The sequence below is a fragment of the Vanellus vanellus genome (assembly GCF_965231255.1).
Source record: "Vanellus vanellus genome assembly, chromosome: 14".
Lineage (NCBI taxonomy): Eukaryota > Metazoa > Chordata > Aves > Charadriiformes > Charadriidae > Vanellus > Vanellus vanellus.
In genome coordinates this window covers 17,209,443-17,233,145 of record NC_138919.1, presented here as the reverse complement: position 1 = coordinate 17,233,145, position 23,703 = coordinate 17,209,443, and the positions used below count along the sequence as shown (strand labels likewise).

Below are 23,703 nucleotides of genomic sequence, written 5' to 3'. Positions count from 1 at the left end.
ACTATCACTGCACTTCTCGGGTGCACATCGTCAACGACTCTAAGCTCAGTCTTTTCATACAACCTATAAAAATATTTAAAAAATTATGAGCTCTGCCCATTTCGAGTCTGAGAAACATCTGTACAGCACATAACGGTCCAAAATGGAAACTTGAGTATGTTTCTTACTTCACCAACGTTTTAAAAAGTTTCCCTATGTCATCGAGGAGACAGAGTCCGGAGCCAGGCATCACATTCCTGCCACAGAGTCACACAGTGCCTTCTGCAAGCGTAGGACAACAAAGCCAACATGTAGAATAACACAGCCGGGGGACAGAACAGACCCCTGAGGAGGCGAGCACATGCACTGACTTTGCAGAGTTAACTTAAAGCATAACTAATAATAAATAATTAAAAAAAAAAAAGGAGTAGAAATAAGGTTTTCAGAGAGAGAAAGAATGCAGAAAGGATTTCAGGACCGAGCCTAGCACTCTGAAACCTAAAGAATGAAAAAAAAAAAATTAAAATAAAATAGTGGGATTCAGAAGAATGAGAAAACAATGAGAGACAGAAAAATACAGTCAGCTCGCAGCCACCCAGAGGGCTGTATGGACCTACCTGCTGAAAACAACACCTTCTGTGGATTCTTGGAGATCTGTCCCAATACAGACCAAAAGCAGTTTGAGTAAAGGATCTAGCCAACTCACCAGCAGGTTAAAAGCAGAACCACTTTAAATTTTTTAATTCTTATCAGCTGAGGAACATGGGAGTGGTGACTGATTTCACACCTGCATGTTCCAATGCCCTTCAGCAAGGTGAGCAGGACCACCTGGGAAGACCTCAAATCACAAAAGAATGCTTGTGGATAAGTCTAATAATCACGGAAACATAATAACACAGAAGCCCTTTCTTTTTCTAAGAAAGAGATATTTTAACGGCCTTTTTGTGGCAGCAGAAAAAACCCCAACGACAGATTTCTGCTGCGACGCAGAAGGCTCAGTGTGTCTCTCTTCGAAGGAAGGCCACCGAAAGAGCCCAGGAAAGGGACTCCATAGCTTGAGAGTTTAAAACAAGAGCTTTTGGCATAATTTGGACTGCAAATAATAACACGCTCTGACAGAAGGGGTTTGGGTAGAGAAAAAGGGCGAGGGAAGTAGAAACATATTCTTAATGAAAATCTGATTTAGCAATTTTCTTGGACATGCTTAAAAATTCCACTGAGGTCACCATTCTGGAGAGATGACAAACTCCCGGGATAAAGGCTGGAAAATCCTGGTAGTCGTGTCACATTTAGCAAGTCAAAGATATGTTTGTATAAGGCTGTAGAGGGCTAAATCCATTTTACATGCTGTATGTATTATTAATTTCTGACAGTGGGCTTAGAAAAACCTAATTCGCTGGAATACGAGCTCCCTTTGAGCGGAGGGAAGCCTTTTCAAAACTCATCTTTTATTGACTGAGTCATTTTTGAGTCAATCTGTCTGCTTTCGGCAAGACAAGAGTTTTAAATCTTCTCTCTTTTTTTCCTCCTTTTTGAGTCGTGGCAAGTCTATTAAAACCTGCTAATGTATGCAGCAAGGCCTCTGATTTGAAATGTAATGAATTCTTCAGATAGTGGCAGATTAGGGGGAGAAGATGATAGAAACAGCCAGAGACGCCAAAAAAAGAACTCTCCAGAAAAAGAGGAGGAGAAGGGTGAGAGAGAATGAGACAGATTAACCCTTTTTACCCAGAAGAAGAAAATCTTTCAGCTCCATTAATAGAACCGGTTAAAAAGCAGCACTGGAAGAGGCAGAGCATCTTCAGGCTTGCCTGGGGCTGAACGAGACAAAGAATAAATGAATCTTTCCTCCCAGACTCTCTTGTAAGATTAGGTAATTCCCTAAGTGAAAAATGAATAACTTAGAGAAAATTAGCTCCATCCATATAAATAAGCCTTCATATTCCAAACTCGTCACCCGGCGCTTCCCAGGCGAATGCCCTGAAACAGTTTTGCTGTTGTGTAACAGATGGTTTCCTCCTCCCCCCTTCCTTGGTTTGGTTCCAACCGCAGTATCTTTCAGGTGATCTTGTTTCAGCACAAAAATGAGCATTTTGGGTGTAAATCATCAGTGCTGTTAGTGAGAGGATGCTTGGCAGCTTTATTGTATTTGGCATCTTTGAAGTGCCGGACAAACATTACACAGTTACACAAACGAGAGATTAGCGCTGTCTCCGTTTTACAGATAGAGGAGCTGAGGAAAAGAAAGTCAAGGATGCTACTTAATTCCACAGCGCTCATCTGGTGACAGCCTGGGCTGAGAGCGCAGAATCTGCTGAATCACAGCACAGACCTGGGATATCTTCCTGTTTAACAGGAAAATTCAGAGCTCAGCCTTGAATTTGACGGCTTTAAAAAATGAAAAATTAGTTCTGTAATAAAATTCTAATGAAACAAAACCTTAGAGAAAAGTCTGATGGAGCACAGGTGACCCAGAGGATTATAATTAATCCACAACCGATGCAGGTGAGTAAATACGGGGGACTGAGGAACCGGCCCTGTCAACCTAATGCCCCGTTGTTAATGACGGGCATTGAAATGTTTTTTCAATTGAGAAATCCCAAATAACAGAGGCAAAATCCTTCAATTTAACATGCAGCAGGGGCACCTAAGTCTACGCGCGGCTCGACGGAGAGACCGTCTCTCCCTACGGACGCAAGGCGTTCGGTCCTCTGTCATACAAGTCAAACTACAAAAGGCAAAAAAAAGTTTAAAGAAGTGGGAAGTTAGCTGAAAAGCTGCCCGAGGCGCAGAGGCTGCGGGGAGCAAGCATGAGGTGGAAAACACAGCGGCGGGAAATCTTTGCAGCGGGACACGGGACACAGGTAGAAGCGTTATCTCGGAGGCCAGCAAGCTATGGGAGTCAGCCCGGCTTTTCAAATTGCTCCCAGCTATTGTCTGCTTTTGCTGGCAGAAACGCAGCTTCTCCCACCCCGGAGAGCAACAACGGCCGTACGCCTGTGCCCACTATCTCCTGAGCTCCGCCAGTCCCTTGACGTGCTTCTCCCCAGTGGGGAAACTGTCTTTTCCTACCTGTCTGTCTGCTTCACGACCCCGACGTGAGAGCCGCAAAATTCACAGACGTGAACTTTCATATCTCCACATATTACTGCTTTTGGAAAGAAGGCGAGGTTACGCTTGCTTTTATGTACATAGAAACAATCCTGACCTTTAGCTTGGTCCCGACCCTCTGAGTCAATAGCTGGCGCTCGCTCTCTGAATCGGTAATGAGGAAAAGGTTACGGCAGGGAGCACGCCGTGCGGCGGATATACCGTTTTTCAGAGAAGATAGAAGCGTAGACCCGGACCGTTATAGAAAAGGCAAAGCATTTTCCTGGCAGAGCATTTTTCTTTGGGGATGAGGACACGAACCACGTTTGCGGTATCAGCCCTCATCCGGCACAAACGCCACTGCGTAACGGCATTCTGCCTCCTCCACTCTCAACTTAAAAAGACACTTCGCACTTTCTGCTGTAAGGACGGCTCTAAGCGGTTACCATATTTCACGCTGGCCGTGGATGCATTTCAGTGATGGATGCAGCAATCCCCGTGCATATTTCCCGTAGCTGTGAAGTTCACGGAGCACTTTGGCAGTCCCCAGAGGCCGCCACGCTTCCTGCAGCAGGCCCTGCCGACACCAACCGCGGCAGCAGGCTGGAGGCACAGCCTACCCCAGGATATCGCTGGTTTTCTTTTTCAGCTGTGAGGCGCATTCCCTCTCGGCAGCCTCTTGATGCCTCCTTCCTGCCCTGGTTGTTTGGAAGACCCTCTTGCTTCTTGGCATTGCTCGAACTCTTCCTTCTCTCTAACGCCTGAGAGCTCTGGAGCAAAGGCTGCCCTGGTGCGGGACCCAGCCTGTCTGGGAGAAGGTCAGTCAAGAAACTGAGATCCATGACGCTTAGTCATCAAAGAGAATATTTTGGTGAAGGGAAAGAGCATACCAGGTAGCTGACCTTGACTCTTGGTCTCCAACGATCCGCACTCAGGGAGCAAGCGTGCAGAGAAACCTGCTCTCTTGCACTGCAGCCTTCCAGGAGAAGGCTTCGTTTCGGTTTGGGTTTAGAGAAGACCTCACTCTCTGCTGCTGCGAACTCTTCCCACTGGGGCCAACGACACCAAGTGCCACGGAGACCGTGCTGCTGGCATGAACGGCACTGCTGGGGCAGATCAGCCAGAGGTTTAGGAAAAACGTATGTTGAGGGACAAGTGAGGAGAGGACAAAATGGTAGACGCAAAAGGTCTCTGTGCGTGGGATGTGCCAGTAACGAAAACCAGATCTCCCCAACTGGGCTAAACCAATGAATTAGCTCTGTGCTCGAAGAAAAAGTTATCATTAAAGGCTGTGCTACTCAGTAGCTCACTTTACATCTGAGAAAAGTCTGCAAAAATCCTCTTGCGTTATCCCTGGCCTCACAGATTTTTTCTTTTCGTCTGAGGCTCAGAGTGGGGATTACCCATTAAGGTGCAGTGGCCGAATCACATTCAACCTATTCTCTGTTAAAATAAAAAAAAAAGCTTTGGTCTTTCCTGTCCTCTTCCAGCGCATTCCCTTCCCACGGTCACATCCAAAGCATTTACCTCCAACTTTTAACAGGTGCACAAGTCCTGAATAGGGAGAGGACGCACAGGATGAGATCTAAATAACAACACTCACTTCTCCGTCCTACAGGCTGCATCACGCTTCCTCGGCACCAAAGAACAAGAGCTCATTTAAAATCTTCATCTGCTTCTAAACCCAGTAACGGTACAGTTAGCAACGGCCGGTCACCACTGACCAATTTTGACCTGCCCAGTTGCCATGATTTCATCCCCCTTTTGTGACCAGGGACGTTGCTGTAACGGGGACAGCAGCGCTGGCACGGTGGTAGCAGAGCATCTGGGCTCAACCCCACCGCGGTGCTAAAACATCTGCAGTGGTAACATCTGGCCAGCCCGATGCTGGAGCTAGCAGCACCAGCTCGAGCAGCTGTGCTCAGCGAGGGCTTGAGGAGCCGAGAGAGCGGCTCTGAGCCGTGCCAGCCCTGCCACTGCTCCCGCCAGCCCAGTGGGACCACGACCCAGCAACCAGGCAGCTCCTAAGCACAGCCGGGGTAAGGTAATACAAGCACACGCAGAAAAAAGAGATACCTCCCCGGGCAGGTGAAGCACTAAGCTACAGGCAACTCAAACGCTTTTCCCACATTGCGTTTTTATAGAAACGTGTTTGCTTTTTCTCAGCCACAGAAGTCAGAGACTGTAAACATCTGCTCCTTCACAGGGTCTCTCTCCCACAGTGTTTTGATTTAGGTATTTTCCTGTAAAGTTTGCGACTGAAACACATCAGAATCGTGCCAAGGCTTCTGAAACAGTAAAAGGGATTGGAGTTATTCGAAAAGCGAAAAGCTAATAAACCCAAAGTCATTAAAACAAACTTAGGAGAAGCCTGGCATCACTCTGAGGCGTTCCAAAGCAGAAGAGCTGAAATCACCTTGAAAGCGTCTTTCCAGTAAAACTAAAATGACCTCTCTTTCAGTATGAGACCAACTGAAGGTTCTTGACCCTTAGGATATTACGATCTTCCTTATGGACAGCCATGCGTGAGTTCTAACAGCAAAGTATTTTAGCTGGCAGACATTATCAACGCTTGCTTCCAAAAGTTAGCGAGCTGGAAGCAAGGCAGGGCTGTTGTACTCTCAGTGCTATTTATTCTGCTGCTCTATTCATTTTATTTATTTGTATTAGGATTCTGAAACAAAAGAAGTCCATTATGGCTTACTAGGAATTATAAAGAACTTGTGTAATTTGGCTTCTGATTTAGTTATCAATACAAATAGACACGCTGCACTAAGAAGTAAGAGATAAAGCCATAAAGCAAGGTTCGCATTATTTGCAGCTGCTCAGAGTAAAAAAAAAAATTAGAGAAAAGCTAAAGAGATTTTTATTAATGCTTTAGATGACTTAGAAAAAAGTCACTTAATCATAACATTGTAAACAAGGAAGTTCTACAGCAGTATTTAAAAATATCTGAAATTGTTTCAGGAGCCCCATTGATTTGAATTAGGCAGCTGCATAATCACAGGGGCTGCAATTTTAATGAACATTTCAACAGGAAATGCGAAGCTGATTATATATATCAAAACAGGAAAGATCCAAATGCTATAGCTCCTCTCTTTTTTTTTGTTGCTTTCGTGTTCCTCACCTGAGCGTACACATCCAAACCAACTCCGGAGCCGCCCCAGAGCTCGCCCGCCCGCCCCCCTCTCGCGGGCGGCAGATCTTCCCGTCCTCATCCGTGTCATTAGGCACAGCGTTTTGGGAAATAATTAGTGATTCAATCAGATTTTACACTGGATCGAGTGACTGGAAACTTCAATGCTGCGCTGCAGTTTTCCCTTAACGTACTTTAGGGCATGTTATATATACTTAATTAGATAATGTTTATACAGTCCTTTGAAGAAATAAGGAACTGTGGAAGGGCTCGGTCGGATTTTCAGAAAGGAAAAGAGCAGCGTTGAGACAGTACGGGCACCGAGGGAGAGCAAAGCTCGGAGAAACGGACCACCACCCTGTTTTCAGAAAGGTTTCAGGACACCTGAGAAGAAAAAAAGAATACGTCAGCAGCTTCCAGCATGTAGGTACTAAGAAAGAAACAAAAGTTGTAAAACACGGGATGCTGCAAAGGCACTGAGACGACAACGCTGCTGACACCGGCGTGAGAATAGTGGTAACAGAGGCAGAGAGGCGGCAGCACCTCGAGGCAAGGAAAACTTAGTGCATACACAAGCAGAAGGCATTGATTGTTACTGTTTGCAAGATAAAGACTCAGAGTTGTGGGCCCTGATGAAACAAAACCGAACGCGCTCCACTCCTGTGAACGCTCTTATTCATCAGAGTGGGAACTAATGGAATAGAAGCATTTTCCCTCCTATTGCTCCGGAGTGAGGGAAGCAGCGCTCCTCTTGCTAAGGAGAGGGCGCTTTGTTGGCTGCACGCTACAGCACACCGCAAAACGCACAAACGCGTTCACCACAAAAGTCCTCCTAGCGGAAAGAGGGGCCGGTTCCCCACCGAAGCAGCCGGCGCAAGCCCCAGGGGGATGCGGGTCACAAGGAGGGGGCGAAGGACGGGTTCTGCGGGGGGTGCGGATGACACGAGGCCTAAGGAAGGGCAGTCGACTCTATTAAAAGAACGCGGAGCGCACCAAAGCAAGCTGCGGGTAACCCCCCTGCGAACGGCGAGGAAGCAGCGATGCAGCATCCAGGCATTTGCCTCCCTGCGGGGCACAGAGTGAGCTCCAGAGAGTTTCCAGCGAGCGACGAAAGCCAACAATGGGTGTAGGGAGCTTTAAAAATGATTGCAGAGAGAGCCCTGAGCTTCTGTTTTGTGCGTTTTTTTTCTTTTTTTTTAATTTGCCTATAACTAAATTACATGATTTCTTTGCAAGTCTAATTAAGCAGTTAATTGATGCTGGTGCCCTTTAGCATCTGGCATTTAAGATTAAGTAAATAATGGAGAAAAGTGCACGCAGCACCCAGCAATAATTAAACACAGCGAGGGTTTGTTCCCCCACCCTCCCCCATCTTAACATGTTATGTATAAATCTCTGAGGATAACTGTCTTTAATAGCCTGAAATACACTTACACACCGTATAATGACACTTGACAACAGTGTTTTTCCTCTTCGAGATGGTGGATAGCAGGTGAATCTTTGATCTTAACCAGCAGGTTTTATTTTACACCTTGCTCTCAGGGGAAGGAAGAGCTTCACAGGTGCATCTCTACCCAACTGAAGAGTACGTTAAGTGGACCTTCATGGGAACGTATCTTTAAATCTGAGTGTGAGTGCTGGGATCACGCATTAAAGATTTGTGGTCGAATTTCTCCCTTTCTCATGGGTTTACTGTGTTGATGGTCCGCACAATGTTATTCATCCATTTCAACATCTTTGTCGGTGACATGGACAGTGGGGTCGAGTGCACCCTCAGCAAGTTTGCTGATGATACCAAGCTGTGTGGCGAGGTAGACACGCTGGAGGGGAGGGATGCCATCCAGAGGGAACTGGACAGGCTGCAGAGGTGGGCCCAAGCCAACCTCATGCAGTTCAACAAGGCCAAGTGCAAGGTCCTACATCTGGGTCGGGGCAATCCCAAGCACAAATCCAGGCTTGGCGGGGAATGGCTGGAGAGCAGCCCTGAGGAGAAGGACCTGGGGGTGCTGATTGACGAGAAGCTCAACATGAGCCAGCAGTGTGCGATGGCAGCCCAGAAGGCGAACTGTATCCTGGGCTGCATCAGAAGTGTGGCCAGCAGGGCGAGGGGGGGGATTCTGCCCCTCTGCTCCACTCTCCTGAGACCCCACCTGGAGTACTGCCTCCAGCTCTGGAGTCCCCAACATTAGAAGGACGTGGACCTGCTGGAGCGTGTCCAGAGGAGAGCCATGAGGATGCTGCGAGGGCTGGAGCCTCTCTGCTGGGAGGACAGGCTGGGAGAGTTGGGGCTGTTCAGCCTGGAGAGGAGAAGGATCCGGGGAGACCTTATTGTGGCCTTCCAGTGCCTTGAAGGGGCTCCAGGAGAGCTGGGGAGGGACTTTTTACAAGGGCGAGTAGTAATAGGATGAGGGGGAATGGCTTCAAAGTGGAAGAGAGGAGATTTAGAATAGATATTAGGAAGAAATTCTCCCCTGTGGGGGAGGTGAGCCCCTGGCGCAGGGTGCCCCGAGAAGCTGTGGCTGCCCCATCCCTGGAGGTGTTCAAGGCCCGGTTGGACGGGGCTGGGGGCAACCTGGGCTGGGGGGAGGTGGCCCTGCCCAGGGCAGGGGGTGGCACTGGATGATCTTTAAGTTCCCTTCCGACCTAAACCATTCTATGATTCTATATCCCAATTCTGGCAGTATGTTAAACGCTGCCGTTCTCCTCTGCGGAAGGCGGCGGGAGCCGGGCAAATGAGCAATTAGCGAGAGGTACAGAAATAGTGTTTAGGAAGTTATAAAGTTGCTCTGAGAGCTATAAAATGTCTCTCCTTGTTTTGCGCACGGTTTAGAGTGGGAATGTTTGACACTTAACAAAAACTGACTAATTCTCTGTTGTTTCCCTTTAATGATCAGAATTCGGGGGAGGGCTGGCTGTGACAGGCGGGAGAAAGCGCTGCCGTGGAAGTGAAGCTCTTTTTAATTAGAAAGTCCCTTGGATGATTTACTTTCTAGTGATCTGAGCACTGGCCGGTTTGAACGTGTCAGCGATGCTGACCGGCGCGATGCGGTCTTGACAGCGCAGGTTCTGTTTTGCTCTTCAGACATGAGGAGGTGACGCCTGCTCCAGCGAGGAGAGTCCGCGAGGAGGGAGATGATGACCGCAGCCGTGCGAGCGCCTTCGCCATCTGCTGTGAAGTCTCTGGCTCGAACGCCAGCGCTTGTGGTGGCAGGCATAATGACGATAATATTTTCCACTTCTGTGGCACCCTCTGTCCAAAGGTCTCCGAGTATGCTAGAGATACTAATTAAGACTCGCAGCGCCCGCGGGAGGTGGGCATGAGTCTCTGCGCTCGCTTTTCTTGCTTGCAGAGTCTAAAGAGATTGTGGCAGTAATCTTTGGGCGGCAATTTCTTCCATCAGGCAGCTCTGGAAGAACTGAAAACCTCTCGTACTGTTGTTAGTTCAAATCAGAGCAGTATTGGAGAGGCAGTGGCACTCGCGTTACCTGCTGGAGTGGAAGGCAGGGAGTGATCCTCACGCTCCCAAGGGGGTTTGCTGGGGGAGCAGCAGAGTTTGGGGCTGCCCTACCTGGTTTGGAGTTCAGGTTGCCCAGAGTGGCTGTTGAGGCCCCATCCCTGGAGGTGTTCAAGGCCAGGCTGGATGTGGCCTTGGGCAACCTGGGCTGGTGGGAGGTGTCCCTGCCTATGGCGGGGGACTGGACTCGATGATCTTCAAGGTCCTTTCCAACCTAAACCATTTTATGTTTCTATGATTCCTTACACTGCTTCGTACAAGTCTTGGAGGAGGTTTTATTTACTTGAGTCCAGTCCTTACTGTGCTGCCTTCTGGGGAAACTGGACTCCTAAGATCAGACACTCAGTGAACACTCAGTGCAGTGCTCTGTACCTAAAAAATACAGCCAGCACTCAAGTGCCCAGCAGATGTTTCTCCCAATCAGACTTTGTGCATGTGAAATGGTCCCTCCTTGAGCTGTGTATATAGCACTCCCCAGTGAGCCTCGTGCCAGCAACGGTGGAGATGGTGTCTGAGGATGCCCGCAAATAACATAGATGCACCAGATTCACCCTGGCTGAATCTGTCTTCTGTAGCGATGTCTAGGGTTCTGGATGCTTTTTTCTGTCCAAAGAGGTTTTTTTTTGGTACAGCTTAATTTTATTGTATAAAACACAATCTTTCTCGTAGAAGACTAACAGGAATGCTTGTCCATAATCTGTATTTCCATAGTCTGCAGGAAATCATAGAATCAGAGAATGGTTTGTGTTGGAAGGGACCTTGAAGATCACCGAGTTCCACCCCCCTGCCCTGGGCAGGGCCACCTCCCCCCAGCCCAGGTTGCTCCCAGCCCCGTCCAACCGGGCCTTGAACACCTCCAGGGATGGGGCAGCCACAGCTCCTCGGGGCAACCTGTGCCAGGGGCTCACCGCTCCCACAGGGAAAAAATTCTTCCTGATATCTATTCTAAATCTCCCTTCTTCCAGTTTGAAGCCATTCCCCCTCATCCTGTTACTACACACCCTTGTAAAAAGTCCCTCCCCAGCTCTTCTGAAGCCCCTTCAAGGCACTGGAAGGCCACAATAAGGTATCCCCGGAGCCTTCTCCTCTCCAGGCTGAACAGCCCCAACTCTCTCGGCCCGTCCTCCCAGCAGAGGGGCTCCAGCCTTCTGATTATCTTCATGGCCTCCTTTGGCCCTGCTCCAGCAGGTCCATGTCCATGGGGGCTCCAGAGCTGGAGGCAGTACTCCAGGTGGGGTCTCAGGAGAGTGGAGCAGAGGGGCAGAATCCCCCCCTCGCCCTGCTGGCCACACTTCTTCTGATGCAGCCCAGGGTACGGTTGGCCTTCTGGGCTGCCATCGCACACTGCTGGCTCACGTTGAGCATAGTTCTAATTTTTAACCTTACTTATTTCTAACTGTTGGGGTTAACAGCCGTGTATGCAGAGCTACCTGAGGCGTAACTAAGATGCCATTAGCTTTAAATCTGTTCCCAAGTGCTGCGCGCACCCTCTCCGTCTGGCGTAGGATGTCACCTTGCAGATGAAGACTTTGCATATGTGGGAACATTCTTCTTAAAATTTTTTATTTCACCAAAAACTTCCTAGGGCCTTGAGAATACAAGCACAGGGAAACTCTGCCCTCCTCCTTCTGTGGGTTTTTCAGGTTGTTAAATATGAAGGATCCTATAGGAGAAAGAAGTGCTCTGAAATGGAAGTGGAGAGTAATTTCCACGACCCCTTGTGGCACCGCGGGAGCCCAAATACATTCTGCGGGGAGCTTGCAAAGGCATCAGCACGCTGCCCACGTCCCGAGGAAGGGACGTTATCAGGGAAACAACCTGACCAGGAGTCGCTTCGAATGGCGGCTGCTGATGAAATCGCCTTTAGCCCCCATCTGTTACGCAGATGTAACGTCACCAGTTCTAACTTAGGATTTATTTTTGCTGCTTTTGTAAAACAAGAGGGAAACTTCCCCTCGCCTGAATTCTGCCTCATTTCAGGGAAGTCATCGCAATATGGCAGTCTAAAAGGGGAATCACACGCCGTTGTCATTATCAGCCTATTCACAAAACCTTTGCTGAATCCTTCAGATCTGCGCATCGCCTTTGATGCCACTCGCGGCGAGATTTTTGATGACACATCCGCAGTCCCTAGCGAAGGGGGATGCTGCCGCTGCCTCCGGCCCTTCCTTACAGAACTCTCTGATCTATTTAACTTAAATACTTCTGCTGCACACCTGTGATGGCATCTGATCATCGCAGAAGGTAACTTTACAAAGCTGCATATCTACCCAAGAACCCCCTGTGCTACAGTACTCCAACAGGACACATCAAGACTCTTCTATTCAATACAGACAGAAACACACTTAGACAGCCGGAGAGTGAAAAGGCAATTCATGAATCTGATTTCAACCAGCTTTTCCTCCGTCTGATTTTCATCCATCGAGCTGGAGCCGGCTGTATACAAGAATGAATACATGGGTCCCTAATGGAGGCTGGATTGACTTACTGCCCTCTGACCGGAGCTCGTGCCACAGAACCTGGCAGTGAAATGGAGAAAATGTGGAAAAACTGAAATACCCAGAGTTGACTGCATCAGCTGTTGTGACTACATAAACCACAGCGGGTAGCGTTAGTTTAGTCTAAATAATGGATCGCTCCCAGATGCTCAGAGATCCCGGGCTGACAGACACGACCTCCCCCTGAGCTTTACCTCTCGCTACGTTTAACCCCACGCCTTCACCTCCCTGGCACAAAATCACGCCAGGAGCGTGAGAGGATGGCACCAGAGCCAGCACCGTGCAGGATGCTGCCGTCTCCTTACCGCCCTGCGCCGCGCCGGCAGCTTGTCCCGGCAGCGCTCCGGCCGCGGTACCGTCACTGGTGGATTCCCAAGGGGAATGCAAGGCACTGACTTTTTTCCAAACGAGCTGAGAGGGTCTTAACACCTTTATGTTTAGGCTACCGTGTGACTGGTAGCCACGGGCCGAGCCGCCCAGCACAGCTGGACATCAGCAAACCAGGCGGATGCCTGTGAAGATAGCAAGAGAGGCTTCTCCCCCTTCCCATTGACAGCCTGATGTCAGCACCGCATTCAAAGGCTATCACAACGTTATCACGTCGTGGTACTGATGTCAGCGCCATGATTAAGATGGCAAAGTAATTACAAGTGTCTGCTTTTATACGCTGATTGCTTTCCAAATAAATGTTCTCCATTCCAAATAAATCCACCGTGGATTAACATTTCTCCTACTTGCTCACCGCCTCGAATGTATTTGATTAGAAAAGCCTGATCAAAACTTGGGCTTGACCATATTTCAGCGCTTCACCACTTTTCTTCTCCTCATCAGGAAGAAAAGCGTACCCATTAGTTAACCTTTTCAAACACATTCTTTTTGTAGTCTAATTCAAAGAAGGATTATAAAAAAATCGTCAGACTTGGCATGTGAATAGCTTTCTGTGAGCGCAGGGAACGAGCATTCATCTATCAGAACATCAGCGGGAGGAGATAAGGGTGGCTGTATACGTGCACGCTTATCTGAATGCAAGATCAGTACTGTGAAACCAGCATAAACACCAAGGACAGAATCTATATATCGATGTAATTCTTAGTGGTACTAGCGCATTTGTGTGAATTTGCAATTAAATAAAGCTTATTCCTTAAAAAGAAAACAAGAAGTTAAGGATAGAATTCAAGGTCTATTGAGATCAACGGGAATTTTTTCCATCGCATGTGAATATAGCTCCCTCTCCCTTCCTCCCAACATGTCTACCAGAATATTAAGAAAGAAATTACCTGAAATTTGTTTGTACTATTTTTAAACAGACCGAGAAATTCTCAGTTCTCTTAGTCTGCTCTCTAACCCAGCAAATCCAACGCTTTCCTTTCTTCCACGGCCAGCGTTCCATGTATTTTAATCCACATCGGTTTCATACCAAATAAAGTCATTGAAAATACTACAAGTACATGTGGGTGACAAATGAACTGATGCAGGAAATATAACTTTGAATCTCCTGACTTTTATGCAATTAAAATATCAACTTCATTGTTGGATCTGTGGAGCTTCTCTCATTTTAATATGTAAATCAGTCGCTATTACTCTATAGCTCAAAGACTGTGTTACTCGGCTTACTTGATTAGGCTGGGAATTGCTGGTCCTGCTGTCACTATGTTTACACTTCAGTGACAAGTTTGCACATCAAATTCACATAATGCAATGTCATCGACTTACTCATCAAATAGAAACTTCTTAAATACAGCCGCTGCTCTAGAGTATTGAAACAACCTTATTTTACCTCATTTACAGCCCCTGAATAATCAGAGGAAGTGATAAGAAAAATCGGGGCACAACTGGAAAACAGTATTTCCCAGGAAAAACAGCTTCCCACAGAGCCAGGCAGGTAAACCAGGAGAACAGCCCGTGCAAAAGGTCTCCGTCAGCTTCTAGATTTTAGTTGCACATGTTTCCCCTTTAAAACGTGAAACGAGTAGAGATACTTTATTTCTCAGTCTCTACACATTCATCCCCACCTCATTTGGGATTCAGTGTTAAGGAGTCCCTATTTATTCTGTGAAGACAGTCAGATTTCAGCTCCCGGCCACGTACGCTTACCTGGAAATTGAAATGAGGACTCCAGAGAAAACCAGCAAATTCAGTAATTTTTTTCCCCGTTATGAACCTGCCACAACAAGAATACCGCCATCTTGGATAGCACCGAGAGGGAAAGTGTAAATAAGTTCGGTATTTTCCCATTCCTGTCATCCTTTCTGAACCTCATAAACATCCCCGACCAAGGGGACGTTCACCTTGCCAGCACAAGGCTTTGCAAGACGTTCCCGCTAACCTCGACACCCCTCGCAAAGTTCCTCGACGAGGGTTCCACTACTCTCCACTGCTCACAAAGGCATCAAGCTCTAATTTCCGGGAGAAACAATACATTGACGAGATGCGGAGCAGAGATCTGAGGCTCTCCCCTGCCGGCAAGCTCCGCCACGCTGGCAGGCCGGTTTTTCTCATGTCAGGGAAATCGTGTCGGCCTGAATTTGAGACATCAGCACAAGCCTTTCTTCTCAATCCTGCTGATGAATGAAAGAGCATTTTCAATTGTGTACATCCAGAGGCCTTATGGCACATCGGTACTAATCAAAAGCTGCTCTGCGATGCAAACTGCTGTAAGAGGCAGCTCATACCCCAACCCCGCGGGATCCAAAGGGCAGCTGCAGATAATACCGCGTTTCCTTCCTTTCAGGAGAAATGCTGGACCGGAGAGGTCTAGCGGGAGCATCCCGACTGCTACGTAGCCACCAAGGCAGCAACAACCAAATAACGAGAGCTTGACTCAGACACCCAAGCAGGAAAACACAACTGCTAAAGTTTACCAAGGCCCATAAAGCTCAGCAGCCTGTTGGCCCGTCTCCGGTTGATAAAGAAACCATCAGCCAGAAGGATAGAGAAGAACCAGAGGGATGTAGAAGAAGTGTGGTCACGAAGGGCACTATCTGCAATGTGGTAGTTTCCATACGGGACAAATTTGACGGTGTGTTATAGGGATTTGGGGTGGGAAGGGGTTAAAACACGGGAGAGAAAGGTTTCGGGTCCTTCCACTGTTCATTGACTTCTCTCCCTGCAAAGGCTCTGAACTGCCCCTGGTTATAAATGAAGGAGCACAGCTGCTTCTGGTAGTGAGACCAATTCTTCCTCACAGTCACTTCATGTTTCCCTCAGCTACTGATGGACTGGGAACTAGAAAGCCAAGGCAGCAGGCTTAAAAATACTGTTTCTATCCCCGGTTCTCCTCCAAAGCCACACACAGAGTAAGCCAGGAGGAGACACAGTACTCCCTTGTCAGCTCAGGTTTCTCCACACTTTTTCTCTTGGTTTATCTGGTCCCAGAAGTTACCTCTGGCCGTGCTATCTGCCTGTCTGTAATGACATTAGCTACCCCCAACCTTCCCATCCACCTCAGCACAGGTGACCTCTTCCTTCTCAGATGTAACACCACGACTTTACTCCATCAGTACTGAATAAGGAAAACACCTCTGCCTAGGAAACAAGCAACCTTCTCCCCAGGGGTATTTTCTTGCAGTGCTACTCGTTTCCATTACACCCAGACTCGAGGCAGCACCTCCAAGCCCAGAGACCTTTCCCTTGGGAGCCTCCTTCCTCATATGGCTACGGAAACCACCGGAGGTGGTCTCATAGCTCAGTGTTTAAATTTGGTCCCCCTCACCACATATGCTTTTTTACCTTCTTTTCCATTTCCTTCTCCTTCCCTACTTATTTTACTATGTCTTTCTTGGTAAAGTGGCTTTATTTTCCCTGGAGCAAGGCTTGTGCTTCTACCAAATATTTTGTAATCAAGATCTACACGGCGCCTAGCAAGATATAGGAGATGCTTTAAAAAAAAAAAAAAAAAAAGCCCTTGTAGGAAACCCTGGAGCTGTACGGAGGTATTATGCAGGTTCACAGGTCACCTCTTCAAACGCAGAAAGACTGAGGCCTCCAGGAACTCCACACGTGAACTGGGTGGAGAAGAGGGACCAGGAAGAAATCCTGCAGCTCTTTTGCTCTTTGTGAAAGCTAAGTACAGTCTGGGTAGTAACCTTTGACTGACACCAAGCTTTACACATCCCGTAGCTACAACAGAACCACGTTACAGGATTTATTACAAGCCTCGGGCTCCCCGGCCAGCAGACGGAGTCTGCAAGTCCCAGCGATGTCTCACTGGCACCTCGTGTCACAGCTTCACAAGGAGCTGCAGGCTTCGGGCATCCCGGGGGGTTTGCTGGGTCCGCCACCCTGGGCTGCCCGCTCCCGCCCGGCCGCTCGCAGCACGCAGACGGAGTCGTGCTCGGGGGCGAGTCCCTCTGGTTGTTTAACAGACTCATGGCCTGCCGCCACAGGCCGGGCACGCTGTTTTCAATATATTCGCTGCTGCGTGACTTCCTATCTGTGCTACCTCCAAAACTAACCTCGGGAATCTATCTGGATGACAAATGCTATAAATGATAAAAGCATTTTATTTTATTTTATTTTATTTTATTTTATTTTATTTTATTTTATTTTATTTTATTTTATTTTATTTTATTTTATTTTACCAGAGAATGCTTCTTTCAGCCCTCTTGAGGTACTACACTTTCATTCAAGCCGGGAAACCCAGTTCTTTATAGGTGCCTGCCCTGACTTCAGTAGCGCAGGGCATTTACCATCGAAGGGGCATTTGCCATCGAAGGGGCATTTGCCATCAAAGGGGCATTTACCATCGAAGGGGCATTTGCCATCGAAGGGGCATTTACCATCGAAGGGGCATTTACCATCGAAGGGGCATTTACCATCGAAGGGCGCTGGTGCTGAGTGAGAACACAGAAGGCTTCGGGTATTTCTCCCTTGTGGTTAAACTGCCCAAATCTATTGACGCCATTGCAACGTAAAAGGCTTTTATAGACTCTCCCCACCACCCACTGTAGGGCCGTGAATACCGAAGCACAGGAGGTCCCAACTTGGCTACAGTCTTGTAGGAAAACCGGTACGTTTCGCAGCCCCACCTCGCTACCCGTAGTGCTGGGCTGGGACAAAGGGATGTGGATGATAAGGGCGGCAATCAAAGCAAGCTCGATTTAAACTACCAGCTTATTCCCAGTCTTAATATACTATTCAGGTCCCAGACTGGTCTAAATGTCTTGCAGGAGAGAAAGTAGCGCCATAAAAACAATAATGCTAATAAGTAGGGGAGAGGTGAGGGGACTGCCCCAGGGAGGCATGGCTGCTGAGCCGCAGTCAGCACGGGAAGGCAGGAGGGCTCTCCGTGGGTCAGGCGAAGCAGCTCCCAAGGACTGCTGCTAATAACGCCCGTCCTGCGCACTGCTTTCCCCGGCGGTTATGTCGTGCCCATTAACGCTCTGCGACATTTCTGATGCAGGGAGCGGTAGGGAGTGATTTCTTCCCCCATCAAGGACACGTGGCCATCTCTGGAGCGACAGAGGACAGAACGTCACCACTGCACAGCAAAACACCAGAGGCAAAGACAAGCTCTTTATAAACTTCAGAAGAACCCGGGCTATGCAGAAAGCAATTACTTTCTTGAAGTACAGGCAGGGCAGGAAGGCTAACAACCTGCTCTGGCCAAAAGTCCCTTCGCATTCGAAGACAGCAAACGCCCTAGACCTTCACTTTGCGTCTCTTTGGAAAGAAGTCAAGTGTTAACTGAAGGAGAATTGGCATGTTAAACACCAGCGAGAGAAGTGCCACCTAATGAATCCTTCCCCCGCTTTCGGAAGAGGCATTATGTGACGGAAGAGCTGTCCTCTCTGCACCCACCTGGCCCAGCATGTTTGCCCAGCGAGATGCCGGGAGCCATCAGCACGAAGGGAGATGTGGGTGCTGCCCTCGCACGTGCGCACCCACCACAACTAAGGTCACAGAAAAGTCCTTCATCGGGCGGACCCAGGTTTCATTTGCAGGTGCGGCCCTCATCGTGCGCGGATTTCCTACACGCAGACGGTGGGAAGCACCGAGGCTTCCAAGCACCAACAGCCCAGCCAACTGCGGATGGAGAACGGCAACTTTTAAATTCCATCTGCTCCTTTTTTGTCGCCTTCTGTGCTCAGAAACACATTCATCAGGAGCACAAGCATGGTGGGACAGTGACAAATTTTACCATCTCTGGCTTGTCACTTCAGCAAGATTAGATTATTTTCATATTAATTCATTACCCAATTTAATTCCAATTAATTACATTTTTGCAAGGCCCTGGCATGGCAGCGATGCTGGAGACAGCCTCTGCTGAACACCAGATGTAGCGTGTCTGTTCGGGTCAAACACCAGCCCTAGAGCGAGACTCCCCAGTCCTTCACCAAGGAACCCCTTTGCCTACTTTTCCCTAACAAGGGAAAAAGGACACTGAAACCACTGAGAGGGATGAACAGCTTTCCTTTTTGGTGGGATTATGTTCAGGAAAATAGTTCGCTTGCTAAATTCTCCACAGATGGTTGAAATCAGAGTTGATTTCCCCATCCTCCTTCCTGGTAGGGGTGCCAGCCTGGCTCTCAACAGAAAGAATATTAAAAACACTTTTCCTCTTTTTCACAGGGAGAGGCTGCATGAAAGAAGGGAACGCTCCACTGTACCTACAGGACAGCAATAAATCATGAGAGCTCATGGAAAATCCGCATCACTGCATTCTTTAGCCAGGACCCAGCTTCCACGGGTCATCCCATTCCTACCGTCAAACGTATCACTTTTAAGACAAGAACCCAAAGGGAAATCATCAGCACCTGCAGCATTCGCATTTCTACGGGTGCTTTGCCACAATACACAAGTCATTACTTCTGTCAGGTCCCCATTAGCTCCACCTACCTATTTGCTTGCAACGAAGACCGAACTCCATCTCTAGCAGCGCCAGAAAAGAAAAATTAAACGGTCCACCAGGACCAGACAAGACAAAAAAAGGAAGATCTAAACAGAAATGGGCTGGAGAGAAACAGGAAGAAACAGTTAAAGCTATGGAGGTGGAAGAAAAAAAAAAGCAGAAGATGCAGCCTGACATACAAAAGGTGCGTGTGGGGGGAAGGTGTGAAGAGTACTGGAAAGAGCAATGCAGAACTGGAACAGATTCCAAGTCTGGGCAGTGACGGCCCCGCGCCACCTTTCCAAAGCCGTTCCCATCTGCAGCCCTGTGTCAGGGACAGGAGGACTCTCCCAGATGGCAGCCTGACCTTGGTGTGCTCTCCTCTTACACAACCCGGGCCCGGGCAGCCACCGGGAGAGAAACAAAACCCCCATAAACCTACAGCCCGTTCCCGTAATGCGGCTGCCACGGATCTGCCCCATTAACAGCGCACCACCCCGCGTGTAAATTCATACTTTGAGAAAGGACAGTATGTTGTTATAGCTCCCATTGTTCAAACCTCTCCTTCGCAATAGCCCTGGTACCCATTTTAATAGAGACTATTACGGCATAAACGAGAGGAAAGGACCACTGAACTACGTGGCAAGTTGCCAGGCTGTGCTGCAGCCTCCAGCGGTTATGCTCAAAGAGATTTAAAGTCCAGCATAACCTTGATTTTTAATAGAGTCACATTTAATGAGCTTTAACATCCACAGTAATAATTTCCTTATTACCTATCCAGGAGTCGGAACCCGGATCAGAAAAAACGTGCTGCACTCCAGTCCAATGAGCGAATTTAATAACGGCCAATACATTATTATCAAAACCATCAACATCATCGTCCTTAATGCCTTTCTTTTTGGTCGGTATAATTATGATTCTTTGAACCTTAAGCATAATTGTCGCAGATCACATAAGCTTGCTGAACGCAGCAAAGCTGACTGGCTAAGGGCCACCCAAATCCCTCACCTCTGCCAATAAGCCATTCGGGGTACATGGCAAAACAGGATGAGAAAATCTTACATTTACCTCTGTCTGTCAGAATGCAAAAGGCAAACTTACATACGACCTTTGTGGTCTCCCCAGCTTTTACCCACACTTCTCCTGCTCTGCCTTCGGTCTCCCTTCATCCCGTTCAACACTGACACGAGGGACCTCCCACCTCGAAAGCTCAGCGAACTGAATGCTCTGGCACGTGTCACGAGAGGGAGATGGATAAACAGACATATGGGTATCGCAGCTGGCAGGAAGGGGTGCAGGGAAAATTCTCATTCTTGGTATTTTTGTACAGAAACAGTTCCACAAACCTCACTGAAACCCGCTCCCTTATGATGCACAATAAACCTCCCTCCGAAGGCAGCGAACGGCACAGTGGCAAACAGAGCCGAGGGAGTTTCTGCCACACGCTCCCCATTTCGCACCTCGAAAATACGGTGAAGTGGAAGGCATATGGCAGCCGTTCCTGTGGGCAGAGCTGTCGAGATCCTAAGAAAACAGCGAAAGCTGGATCTTCCATTTCTTATCCGGAGAGAGACAGTGTAAGTTTTCCGGCCACACGAATCCGTGTTGTTAAACCACACCGGGAACAGCCGTTGCATCCGCCCTGCGGACTCGATCCCAAAATGGAAGCAGCTTGCACAGCGTGCTTGAGGACCTGTCCCCAAACCCGCCGGGAGCTCTGCCCGGCCCCAGCCAAAAGGCCAAACCTGGCATTCATCTGGCTAATTTAAAGCCAGCTCAGACGCGCCTGCTAACCTCGCCGTCGGTGCCCCAACACCCGCAGCATCTCCCGCACACCCCGACGTACGCGGGCTTCATCATCAGACCGCATCGCTGAACGCTCCGGCAGCGGAAAGGAGGGTTTAGGACTATTTCTGGCAACATTCCTCGTGCACGACAGTGATGCGCACAAGTACATAAAATACAAGAATAAACCCAAGATCTTTCCGTACAACCTGGCTTACTACACACATGCCTTGGCCTCAAAGACAGTCATCCGCAGGGCTCCTCCACCCTTCACTTACAGCCCCTTTTCCCATTTTGTTTACACGAACCACTTCCATATGCCCTGACAGGCACTCTGAGAATGCAAAGGGTCCTCCTGCGACTGTGATAAATGGCGCTGAAGTATTTCCCACCCTGCTAGCCTCTGCAGCTGCTGCTCTCTCCCATTTGAGTCGACCAGAAGTCAGAATGATGCAGCACGGGACTGGGGCAAAAGGAAAAAAAAAAAGCATCGCATATACGAGAGGCTGGAAACACCCTGAAACCCAGTGAGCGGTTTGTTTTCCTGTCAGAATCAAAGGCAGAAGAGAAAACAGCTTTAAAAATGCATCCCTTATAAGCTAAAGACAAACCTGGTGACATCCCAGCACAGAAGCGCCTCACAAACAGCTAAAAGCAACTGCGTGAAAGGCAGCAGAATAATAATTATGAATAACAAATCACAGGAGGCATACGTGAGAAACGCATTCCCCCCAGAAGAAATGGTCTAATTACTGGAGATGATACCCCAGAGGTTCATTCATCAGCGGCAGAGCCACGGAGCTGCCCTCACCTCTGCATCCTCTCTGCCCCCACACCGCACTCTCCCCGGGGGCTCCGGGGCCAGCGGCAGCCGCGCGGGTCTGCAGCGGTAGATGTGCCGGGCTACTGGGGGGCGTAACGACAGGCGAGGGCACTGGGCAGCAGCATCTGCTGGAACTTAAACCCCAGTGCATTTCCAATTCAAATTGCAGTGCGAGAGCTCTCCCCAAGAACCGCTGGAGCCTCACCGGGGTCTCAGGCGGGAAGCTCCGAGGGCAAAGGCAGCATTCCTTAACCCCTCAGGAAGCGCTGAACGCTTACGCGTTTGTTAGAGCATCCGCTAACAACAGTGACAAGCTGTCACTGTACCTCTGCCATCCAGCCAGCTCTCCACTTTATAAACCGCCCCATCTACACTTCTCACCGTCATATTTTTAAGGCTATATAGGACCATAATCCACTATGAGATGCCGGAACAAACACGTTCTCAGCAGTAATAAAGTATTATTGTTTGCGCAATGGGAAAACAAGCAAGCTACTTTCAGGGAATTTTGGTGTCGTAACAGTGAAAGATATTTTCTTCTGTTTACTTTCTTTAAACCAGGGCTCTTCCATCTCAACCCGAGGAGGGACTTCTCTCCTGTGCGGGCGGCAGAGCACTGGCACAGCTGCCCAGAGAGGGGGGGAGTCTCCCCCTCTGGAGCCATTCCAAACCCGCCTGGACGTGTCCTGTGCCACTGCTGGAGGTGCCCCTGCTCTGGCGGGGGGTGGCACTGGGGGAGCTCCAGAGGGCCCTTCCCACCCTCACCAGTCTGGGATGCTGTGACACTGTGGGTCTCAAGCCTCCAGCACACACGGCCTTTGAGGAAAGCTCTGCCCTCTCAGCCTCATCCGAGGGAGGATCCTGACTGCCGGACACTGACCACGTACGTGCTGCTGGAACACAACAGGTGAGGTCCGCACGGACCTTCAGCTCTCTCTTATTTTTCTCTTCTCTAACAAAACCGTTTTGAGGGCAAGGTACACGCGGGAGTTACAGCAGTAAGAGCTCTCGGGCTCTGCAGCATGACTCGACTCTGCCCGGGCCCCTCGCAGCGTTGCAGGTGATGGGTCACGTTTCATTGATATCTTTACCTTGATTTAGAGAGTCTGAGAGCATGTCTGGAGGTGTTGGCTTTGGGGTTACTGTACTAAAAAGTCTCGTTCGGGTATGCGAAGGGAAGACAGACTGTACTGGGGGAGAGCCACAGATTCTGTGAAATGTATTTAGCTCGGTGAAAGATGTACTCTATTTTCATGGAATATTGAATGTAGCTGTGATTAATGGGGCACATATACACTGATAAACAATATTAATTTGTTTTAAGCCAGGTCTGAAAAGATTTCAACCACTTGCTTCCCTGCAGCTATGAAAGTTATTTCCTGCTGTCTGTACTACCTCAAGGGCTAAACCAGCCCTGAAAGGAAGGCAATATTTCCTTTGACTCCATCGGCAGCACCAGCCTATAAAGGCTGTTGTATTGGTATTTCATTTATCATGAGCAAATGATATGGATTATTATTATTATTTATCCTTGCCACCTACCCTCCGTACCAAACTGCCACAGGATTGCCACCACACATTCACTCTCTCCTCCATCAAGCTGGCTTTTTTCATTTGCCTCGTCACCGTTCCATCAAGCATGCTGTCTGCAATGTCTCCATCTGCTTTGGCACTCGGTTCCTCTGGCAGTACGGATGAATAAGTGCATCTTCACGACTAGAAACCAGCAGCCTACCTGCAATCTCCTGTGACTGAAAACTCCCAACTCCTTCCAGATTCCCAGGGACGGAGCCGCCTCCTTCGAGCACCCTCACCAGCTCCCGCAGCCTTTCGCACTCCTCCTGGAGCTGCTGCTGCTCCTCCTTGCGCTGCTGCTTGGCCAAGCTCACCGGGTTCATGCTGAAATGAAGAACTTTGGTTCTGCTGGGGTCATAGTCACCCTGCGGGGCAGAAACAACAGAAGCAGACTGAGTAACCGATCCAACCTCCAAGTCCACCCAACCTGTGCTGCTCTTTGTGCAAAGACAAAAAATATTACAGCAGAGAAA

The 23,703-nt window shown here is 48.7% G+C and overlaps 1 protein-coding gene across 1 annotated transcript in view; it reads right to left on the bottom strand.

The window, feature by feature from the left end:
• Positions 1 to 23,703, bottom strand: part of MAD1L1 (mitotic arrest deficient 1 like 1) — a gene marked incomplete at its 5' end in the record, with an annotated part of 391,507 nt that overhangs the window by 110,345 nt on the left and 257,459 nt on the right. The window contains one exon of the mRNA XM_082490494.1: positions 23,391 to 23,595. Coding sequence (XP_082346620.1) covers positions 23,391 to 23,595 — 205 coding nt within the window. The remainder of the gene's footprint in view (positions 1 to 23,390; positions 23,596 to 23,703) is intronic.